The sequence below is a fragment of the Lolium rigidum genome, chromosome 2, assembly GCF_022539505.1.
Source record: "Lolium rigidum isolate FL_2022 chromosome 2, APGP_CSIRO_Lrig_0.1, whole genome shotgun sequence".
Taxonomy (NCBI): domain Eukaryota; kingdom Viridiplantae; phylum Streptophyta; class Magnoliopsida; order Poales; family Poaceae; genus Lolium; species Lolium rigidum.
The window spans coordinates 27,605,908-27,616,065 of NC_061509.1; the positions used below are offsets into that span (position 1 = coordinate 27,605,908).

At 44.2% G+C, this 10,158-nt stretch overlaps 1 protein-coding gene across 1 annotated transcript; it reads right to left on the reverse strand.

Moving 5' to 3' along the window:
• Positions 1–314: 314 nt before the first annotated feature.
• Positions 315–4,895, reverse strand: LOC124686146 (serine carboxypeptidase 3-like). The gene is made up of 9 exons (XM_047220136.1): positions 4,594–4,895; positions 4,267–4,435; positions 3,124–3,243; positions 2,406–2,549; positions 2,169–2,319; positions 1,768–1,856; positions 1,428–1,686; positions 898–1,031; positions 315–662 (listed from the first exon to the last, which is right to left on the reverse strand). Exons 1-9 carry the CDS (start codon positions 4,893–4,895, stop codon positions 525–527), a joined length of 1,506 nt encoding a protein of 501 aa, XP_047076092.1. The 3' UTR covers positions 315–524.
• Between the last annotated feature and the right edge of the window lie 5,263 nt (positions 4,896–10,158).

Here is a 10,158-nt window from a genome sequence, read left to right on the forward strand (position 1 = left end):
GCCCCGCCCGTGCATAACACTCCAGGAGAGATATTTCCTTCAGCTCATGGAACACCCTGCTCTGCTGTAAAATCCAAGGACCACTCTTTTTTTTTTATCTCTGATGAACGCCATATGCATCTGAACATTGATTGTTCTGCATTTTGTTGGCAAAAACAGTTTGAGCTTTGCATGTGAATTGCGCAGCAACTGTGCAGATCGGACACCAATTTGCCAAGACAATCACACAGGGAAGAGTTTGTCAAGGCGAACTAATTAATCGGAAGGTGTTTCTTTTGGCAGCTCAGAGCAAGAGAGAGATACATAGGCAGAAGTAACATCAGAAACATCACCCCCATGGTGAATTTGATGATTCATCAGCAGCAGGGTACATGTGTCTAGTTACATTGCAGGACAACCGGGTTGTTCTTGTTATTAGAGCTATACACATTCAGCTGAAACAGTGGGCAAAAGACAATTAAAACAGGAGTTTGCCTTGAAACGGCGGCCCAGGCCAGTAAGCTGTTTCTCAGGCCGGTGTAGGATCATATCGCGGCGTAAAATGTCGATGTTTCTTCTTCCGGAACAACCGACTCCTTGAGTTTCCCTTGTGTGAATCTCCTCAGCATCTCGAGGGCAGCCTTCGGCTGGTCCATCGGAACCATGTGGCCAGCATTGTGGACCTGCATTTGCGCAGACAAACAGATTATTTGTCAGCAATATAGATGGGCCAAGGCTCGGCTTCTGTTCATCCTAGATCTGGTATTTAAGTAGTACGTATCAATTGAGTCGTGTAAGCCTAAAGTTATGAACTGGCTTTATTAAGCTACCTAGGCATATTACTGTTGCAACTTCTTTTGAATTATTTTTGGAGCAGTTAGGTATCACTATGAGATGGAAAAAAGTGCTTATCACTACCTTGAGGAAACTGAGTGCCCCATGGCTCTTCAACACTCCAGCTTGGGCATCATCTACTAAAAATGATGATTCAGCAGACGATGCAAAGTCTTTCTGGCCAGACCATTCCATGGAGTGGACCCACCTTGAGTTTCCTGCCCAAACATAAACCATGTTACACTTGATAAGTTGATATATCATATACAAACTGCAATACCATAAAATAATCTGATCACGGATGTTTAAGACAACGAAGAATATAAGACTAACCACATAAACTGCATTCGGAATATTACACATGTTAGGTTAAGTAGGATTGATGAACGGGGATGCCGCTTTGTTGCCCTAAAAAAAGATGCTAACTATGGCTTGGAGGGTAGTAAGGATGGAAAACGGCGCAGAACTCGGAGTGTCGTCAGTATATTACTAGTCCTAGTATGCTGTCAAGGAAACATCAAGATGTGTGTCTCTACTTACAAATGGGTGTAGTTATTATGAAGCAAACTTGCAAAATGGCCATAAAAAACATATTGACCCGACAGTATCCTTACCAAGCCAATTGCATATAAGGTCATATTCCCCAGCATATATAAGCACATTAATCCCATCTTCAAGCAGAGCTGGGATGCCGACTTCCAAGTTCCTCATCCAGTCTGTGAGCATTGCTTCATAAACAGAAGTGCTGCATGAGACAAATTCAATATCTCCTACTCCAATTGCCTGTCTGACTGCCTTATCACCAAAGAACTTCTCCATGTTTGAGAAGTCATAGCAAAGTTTCCCTTCGCACTCCTTCCTAACATCATAATACTGTAAAGAAGCAATTAACATGTTTCAGTCTTGGTCAGCTGATGCTGCTGGTAAATTTAACATTAATTTTTAATTACTTACATTCTTTGTCCCAACAAGCTCCATGATGGAGTTGAAAATAGAATTGCAGACCATATATGCTGCCATACAAGATGATTTCCCATTTGTACCTGAAACATCAGTAGATCGTTAGTAATGGTTTGTTTTCATTTGAAGAGATCCCAATGATGTGATTTGAAATGCATTGGTTGGTACAAAATACTAGAAAAGGTATACAACCCTATATAACTGTCAAGAGAAGATACTGACAAGTGTATTCAACCCCATTTATATCCTAACTGGGTTTGTTCAATTTACAAGATGTTAGTCACTTAGTATATATGTTTTTATCAGGCAATACCATAAGAATGCTCTTATCTTGTGTAAATGAATACTAGAAAATAAAGTATGTACTAGATTCAAAGAATTATTGTAGTACTGACCACAAAGTTTAATCTCAAATTCACATGGTGGGATGAACTTGTTGATCCTTTCATAGTCAGACTTCTGAATAAGGTTCATGTCCAATGCATAGTCTGTGTAGGCTTTGTACTGAATTGCTGGATCCGTGAGGCCATTACCAATTGCAAAACCCTAGAGTACAAATAAGAAAGAGTTATGCACATTAACGAAGAATTAAGAGAGAATAAAGACAGTGCAAACTTCTGCAAGGATCTGACCTTGAAATTTATGTGAATGCCCTCCTTTGCTTTATTTCCTTGGTGAACGCGACTTGCAAATGCTGGAATGTAGTGCCCAGCATAAGATTCTCCGGTTATAAAGAAGTCGTTCTTTACAAATTCAGGGTGCTTCTTGAAGAAAACCTGGAATGGAAGTAACCAACAGATAATTAATTTTCTGTTTTCAGTCAGGCCAACAAACTCAAAGTCAAACCATATAACTAGACACAGCTCTGTTACATGATTTTTCTACTTCGTCTGGTACGATTTGAGGCCTAATTTTTTTGGTAAATTATTGTTTACCGATTCCAGTGAAGCTACACACTGACATGTGGTATATTCATATTTTCGTGTAATCAAGTTCCCGGTTGTAGCCTGAACAATTTTTGCGGTACAGGGGGGCACGCAGTTCAAGAGCAACATAGCAGGCATGGGCACCAATTCACACTATAGATAGATTAAAGAGGATAAATAATAGGACATATCAGCCCTGTATATGAGCATTCGTATCTAAAACCGAACTAATATTATCAAGAGAGAAAGAGCCCTGTTGTGTTTGTGATCTGTATGTTATTATATTATCTTACACTAGAGAGTATTTAGCTTGTTGGTAAAGATTCTAAGTAACCACGGTTCAGTAAACTGTAACAATGAATCAGGTGGAATCGGTAAAGTAATTAGAAGAAAAACACATCAGGTGTAAGATTGGTAGTAGTACCTGGAGAAAGCTATAGAGGTCGTTGCTGACCCCTGTCTCATCATGACGAGTATCACGGTCATCGGAGCTGTAGCTAAAGCCAGTTCCAGTGGGCTGATCGACAAATATTATGTTTGAAATCTGACAGGCAGCAACTTATTACCATCAGCACAGGAGGAGGTAACAGAAACTTAGAGACCACTCTCGGAAGCAGAGTGGCGTAATTGGCACAGCAATCAGGAGCTGACCATTACGGCATTACTTACCCATGGCTGTATTTATACATTTTTTTTATTCACTTGCCAACACAGGCAAAACACCTCAGTTGTCACCCAAAATTAGGCTACTGTTTTTAGTGGTTACGTACTAAGTAAGCACTCGGTTTCTTATACAAAAATATGAAGCATTAAAGTGCATAAGTTAGATTTCGATTTTCTTTTGGATTTCACCCAAAATTAAATCAGTCAAATACAGGTTAAATGCTTCAGTTCAGACTAGCGTTGCTTTCACCCCAAATTAGGCGAGTCTTTCAGATACGGAACTTAGGCGACTGTTTTCGTCGGTTACGCTCAACAAAGTAAGCTAGCGCAGAGCACTCTGGTTTCTTCCTTCTTCACAAAACGCATAAAGCATTTACTTAAAGTGCACATAACAATAATAATTGAGACCACTCTCAGAAGCAGTGTGGCATAATTGACACAGTAATCAGGAGCTGACCGACTGCAGTGCAAGACCTCAAAATTGACCTTATAGTCACCGTTACTTACCCATGGCTGTATTCATACTTTTTTTTTATTTACTTGCCAACACAGGCACCTCAGTTGTCCCCCAAAATTAGGCTACTGTTTTTAGTTGTTACGTGCTAGGTAAGCACTCGTTTTCTTATACCAACATATAAAGCATTAAAGTGCATAATTTAGATTTGGATTTTACCGAAAAAGAAATACAGATTAAATGCTTCAGTTCAGACTAGCGTTGCTTTCACCCCAAATTAGGCGAGTCTTTCAGATACGGAACTTAGGCGACTGTTTTCGTCGGTTATGCTCAACAAAGTAAAGCTAGCGCAGAGCACTCTGGTTTCTTCCTTCTTCACGAAACGCATAAAGCATTTACTTAAAGTGCATACAATAATAATACAGTAGTTCAGATTGTGCTGATTTGTACCTTGTCCCATCCGAACTTGTTCCAGACGAGGGACATGTTGTTGGCGATGGTGAAGGGCCCGTTCTCGTAGAAGACGGCGAGCTCGCTGCTGCACCCAGGGCCTCCTGTGAGCCAGATCACCACAGGGTCCTCCTTCTTGCCCCTCGACTCGAAGAAGAAGTAGAACATCCTGCCATGAGCCGCAAAAAGCAAAAGAGTCGGTTTTTTCAGTCTCGAAATTTGTCCCCATCCTGCCGTTACAAACTAGCGTAGGTACAAAAATAGGGGCTTGGAATTCGGTGCGGAAGAATCAAAGCGAGTCAGCGTCGGAAGAGCAGGAAGAAGCACCTGGCGTCGTGGGTGTTGGGGAGGCGGTAGTATCCGGCGTGGTGGCCGAGGTCGGCGACGCCCTCGGGGAGCCCCGGCAGCGTGACCCGGCGCTCCAGCAGCTGGCCGGGCGCGACGTCCGCTCCCCCGGCAGCGCCGGCGTTGCGGCCGGACTCCTTGGGCAGCAGGTTGAGCGCGCGGATGAGCCGCTCCGCCTGCGCCGCCGGGAAGCTTGCGTCGGGGGGCAGCCGGAGCCCGTCCACCGCGGCGCCGGCGGCCAGGCAGACCACGAGCACGAGGAGGAGGCGTGGGGCCGTCGCCATTGGAGCGGAAGTGGTGGGGAGCGCGGTTTCGTGGGGATTTTGGTGGAGGTTTCGGGAGAGAATTTATAGCGCGCGTTGGTGGTGCTCGGAACGAACTGCTCTTTACTGACTTGATGACTTTGCTTCCAAGCGAAATCTGATTCGGATCAACGTGTTAACTGATAATTCTTTTTGCGGGTTATAATTAGTAAATCTGACGTAATCCTAAACTAGTCTCATCCGAGTCATCGTCACGTTGAAAACTTTTTTCCGCTTTATAAAATCTGAATGTAGAGTGTGGCATTTTGTAGCTCGAGCTATATGGAGCCTGATTTTTCAAAAATTCGAAAACAGCGTTTCATAGATTCAGAAAAATATGAACAAAAATTCTAGAGGTGGATAATGTTGTACTGTACCGCTATGGAGAAAAACAATAAGAAAGACAGTGTATTTTGGGCTATGCAAAATTCACAAATCAGTGATCTAGAAAAGTGAACAGTACAGATTGTATTATTTTTCTGTAGCCTCGAATATAATGTATTTCATCCTGAAATTTGCATAGTGGTAGAGTACATTATTGCCTACATCAAGAATTTTTCTAAACTTAAATATTGAATTCAAATTTTGCAAAAAAAGGAGCCATGTAGCTCGGGCTACACTTGGAGCTTCCGCTGAATGTTCGTTCTTTATAATTTTTCAAATATAAACTCTAATGGAAACGGAATCTAGTTCACATTTTTTCCGAAAATGGGCTCTTTATTACTTAACGTAATGGACCCGGCCTCTGCATAGCTAGGATGCACACAGCCGCACAAATATCTGTTACAAAACCACACCGATGTTCAAAAAGGATAACAAAGTTCATGGAAGATAAAGACTAGCTAGGTGGAGGCAACCGAAGGTCACGCTGCCACCCATGTTGGGAAAAATATCCCTCGCCGTGTCCTTCAACCGTGAAGATACCTTCGTAAAGAGGTCTCGAAGGTCTCGATGCTCCACCCGCTGCAAAGGCACCCAAGAACGAAGTATAGCGTTGCATCGGTAAATGACTTGCATAAAAGAGGAAGAAATATTATTGAAAATCTTGTCATTCCTACATAGCCACAGCGACCAAATAATTGCAATCGCTCTTATCCTAATAAGACGCTTAAACCTTACATCCACGCCATTGAGCCAGGTGCCAAATATATTGACAACACTATAAGGTAGACCCTATTTGAACGACTGACCATATAGACCTAGCAAACTTGCATGGAAAAAATAAGTGTTTGATAATCTCATCATGATGACAGAAAACACACTTTTTACTTCCATGCCAGTTGCGTTTGGCAAGATTATCCTTAGTGAGAATGACCCCACGACGAAGATACCATCCAAAGATTTTTGTTTTAAGCGGTATCCTCATCTTCCAAAATTTTGAATTATTATCGACCGGAATATCAGGCTGAATAAGAGCATTGTACATGGATGCTACTGAGAATGAACCATTCCCGGTAAGATTCCATCGAAACACATCCGCTCCCTGCGTCAATTGAACTAACTCAAGACGTTGTAACAATTCCTGCCAAGAGGTTTGTCTGGGGCCAATGAGAATTCTTCTAAACGCCACATTTGGTGGGAAAGTTTCCATCACCTTAGCGATAGTATCACTTTTCTGCCGCACGATATTATACAATACCGGATATTGTTCTCGGAGTGTGGTATTACCTAACCATTTATCCTCCCAGAAACGAATTTCTGATCCGTCCTTAATAGAGAAAGATCCATATGGAAAGAAATATTTCTTTGTGTCCATAAGTCCAACCCAAAAATGTGAATCTCCCGATTTCCAAAGAACATGAGATAGAGCTTTTGAGCCAATATATTTTCTCTTGAGAAGTGTTTGCCATATACCCTCTTCAGTATGTAGTTTGGGTAACCATTTACCGAGAAGTGCCATATTCTTGATCTGAAGGTCCTGTATACCAAGTCCTCCATGATCTTTAGGTCGACAAAGAACACTCCACTTAGCCAGTCGATATTTACGCTTCTCACTATCCCCTTGTCAGAAGAATCTTGATCGGAAATAATCCAATCTTTTTAAGACTCCTCTAGAAAGTTGGAATCTAGTTCACATATTTGTACGGTTATTCTCATTAGGTTATTATATGAAATTTTGAAGTGAGTTTAATTATCGAAAGTAACATCACATATGCACTAGCAAACATAACCATACTCATGAGATTAAACACATTAAGTACATCTGAATATGGAACGAGTAGTAGTGCAAGTTAATAGATGAGAAGCATGTACACATTGCAAATAGGAATGTCGCCTCCACAGTTTTGCTACTGTGGCCGCGGCTATGGTGTCGAATTCCTCGAATCCGTTGATGTCGACGAGGAAGCTCTAAGCCGGCGATGAAGCGTTCACATAGAGACGAGCAACCGTACTCAGATGCTACTCAAAAACCTTATGGCCGACTCTTGGTGCAGAATCTTAATGGCCGGGGTTTCATAGGCATACTCTTCCGAATGGTGAGAGACACATACGTAGACGATGTGAAACCGGTTTTGTAGACAGGGACACGCGTCAAATACCAATATGTACCCAACTCATCTGATGCACCAAGCAAAAATAATAATCTTTCACAAAACTCGTTTCTAACTCTATTCATGCGAGGCGCATGCGATGCATAACAAGGCAAGCCGCCTCGAAGAAGTAGTGCACGTGAACTCTTTCTCACTTACACCGTGGAGTTAGGACAAATGTCCTTGCAAGGAGCTTCAACTCTCTCCCAACTACCATAGGACGAGACTTTATCCACCAAGCTGTCATGTTAGAATGCCTTGAGATTTTAGAATTTGTAAGCTATATGAGATTTCTATATAGACTGCAGTCCATATAAATCCAACAATTCGAATGCGCTGGCTCATTTTTTGTCTTTGTTTTCGCACTAACTATCTTGTCTACGAAGTGAGATAATAAAAAAGCTAACCATGGCATCAGTTCTGAACTCCACTGGATTAGATAGACGCTTCAGTATCCAATGTAGTATGTCGATATTCATATACTCTCCTCCATCAACTGATCACGTAAGTGCGAATATGCACGGCCGACAGGCAACGAGCAACACGAACGAAATCGGTTGGGGTCTGTTAGCCAGGTGACTGTTCTGAATGGACGGCCGAAGAATTTGAACTCTCCAGCTTTGAATCTGGTTTCACCACGTTTGCAAGCTGAACTGAAATCTGTTGGGGGCTTCAGGCTGCAGTCACCGTCAGTTGCGCCTTCTCGGAGTCTCCTTCATCCTCTTTGTCATCTCCCTAAGCTAGATGAATACTTTTGCTTTTGCCTTGAAAGCTCCAACAACCACCGGTGTGGCTCAGTCGGTTACAGAGACTTTATCGCGCATCTGAACCTGGACTTGGTGTGAGTCTGAATCTTGTTCCCTTTTTTGAGTTGGCTTGGAAGGCAAAGTGGATGTCTGAAGGAAATTAGGCTGGATATCTGGGCATATAAGTTACTAATGGAGGCAGGGTCGTCCGTAACACGCGCGCATGGATAATTGATTGGTTAGCGCGGTGGAGTGCACGCGTTGCGTTGCAGGGTTCCTTGCACGCAGCATCGGTAGCGGCATTGATTGATTGGTCCGGCCGATCGACTGATTAATTTGTGGATTGCAGATTCAGACTCTGTATGTGTCTGTTTGAGAGTAAGCTGCAGAGGTTGCTTGGCTTCCGCTACTCGCAAACTCAGCACGTCGCAGCGATAAAAGGCAAGGAAGGAGACTGATGGCTGTTCACATCACATGCCGCTCCCGCTGGGAGGGCGAGACAAGGCAACATGTACACGAAAAGCAACCGCCAAACTCTCACTGGTAGCGTCATGTTCATGACTTCATGTCCATGTTATGTGGCTAGGCTTATGTGGCTAGGCGCCCTGTCAACGAATGTGCCTCCATGTGTATATGTGCTTCCGCCTTGCTTCCTTTTTTTTTTTTTTTGAGGAAGCACAGGAGAGCTGTGATTTCATTGATAGAGGAAAAGAGTTACAAGGAACTCAAAAGTACGAAAAGGTTACAAGGAGGGCCCCCGAAGGTAGCCCGAGCACATACGACTACTCTCGCGCTCTAAGGTGCCGGCAACCCGCCAACGCCCAACACGATCGCTCATCTATAATATCACCAAGGACCTCCACCGGTCGACGCTCGCGGGCCCGGAAGATCCGGTCGTTACGTTCGTGCCAGATGGCCCAGATGACCAGGAGAGCGATGGACTTGCAAGCCTTCACCTCCGTTGGCGCGGCAGACGCAAGGGAGGCCAGCCAAGCCGACAGAGGGCCCGGAGAGCGCCAGGTCTCAGGCCGGAGTGAGGCAAGGCCGAACCGGGAGGCCACCAAGGTCCACAGGTTGCGCGACCACGGGCACTCGACGAGGAGGTGCTCAGCCGTCTCAAGGTTGCGCCAGCATAGGGGGCAGAAGTAGGAGTTCGGCCATTGGCTGGCCATCAGACGATCCGCCGTGAGGACATGGTTTTGCACGATCAGCCAAGCGAGCAGCCTATACTTAGCCGGTGCCCATGCGTCCCAGATGGAGGCTGAAAGGACACGGATGTCGCCTATAGGGGGGGTGAATAGGCGGTTTAAAACTTTTACGAGATGGGCTTAACAAATGCGGAATAAAACTAGCGTTTACTTTGTCAAGCCTAAAGCCTATATACTATGATTCACCTATGTGCACCAACAACTTATTCTAAGCAAAGGTTCACCTATGTGGACCAACAACTTAAGCTAAGCAATACAAGCAAGTATGTGATAGCAAGATATATATAACTTCAAGCACGATGGTTATCACAAGGTAAAGTGCATAAGTAAAGAGCTCGGGTATAGAGATAACCGAGGCACGCGGGAGACGATGATTTATCCCGGAGTTCACACTCTTGCGAGTGCTAATCTCCGGTGGAGAGGTGCGGTTGCTTAGTGCTCCCGAACGCCACAAGAGGCTCACCTTGAGGCGTGGTTGCTCGATGCACACCAACGCCACAAAGGCCTCACCCCAAGATGCGGTACTCACACCACACACCGAACGCCACGAAGGCGCCTCACCTAAATCTCCGGTGACCCTCGCCACAAAGGCCTAGGTCACGGTTCCACTAAGGGATTTCCTTCGAGGCGGAAACCGGGCCTTACACAAAGATTGGGGCACACATCCACAACTTAATTGGAGGCTCCCAACAAATCGCCACAAAGGCCTAGAATCCGTCTAGGGTTCCAAGAACCCAAGAGTAACAACCTTCTTGTTTTC

What these genes read in the sequence shown, in the direction of transcription:
- LOC124686146 (XM_047220136.1), bottom strand. Translation starts at nt 4,895, where the DNA reads ATGGCGACGGCCCCACGCCTCCTCCTCGTGCTCGTGGTCTGCCTGGCC. An exon ending in AGCTTGTTGGGACAAAGAAT is followed by an intron (nt 1,687 to 1,767) that starts GTAAGTAATTAA and finishes GCTTCTTTACAG; the next exon opens with TATTATGATGTTAGGAAGGA. An exon ending in GGGCACTCAGTTTCCTCAAG is followed by an intron (nt 663 to 897) that starts GTAGTGATAAGC and finishes GCGCAAATGCAG; the next exon opens with GTCCACAATGCTGGCCACAT.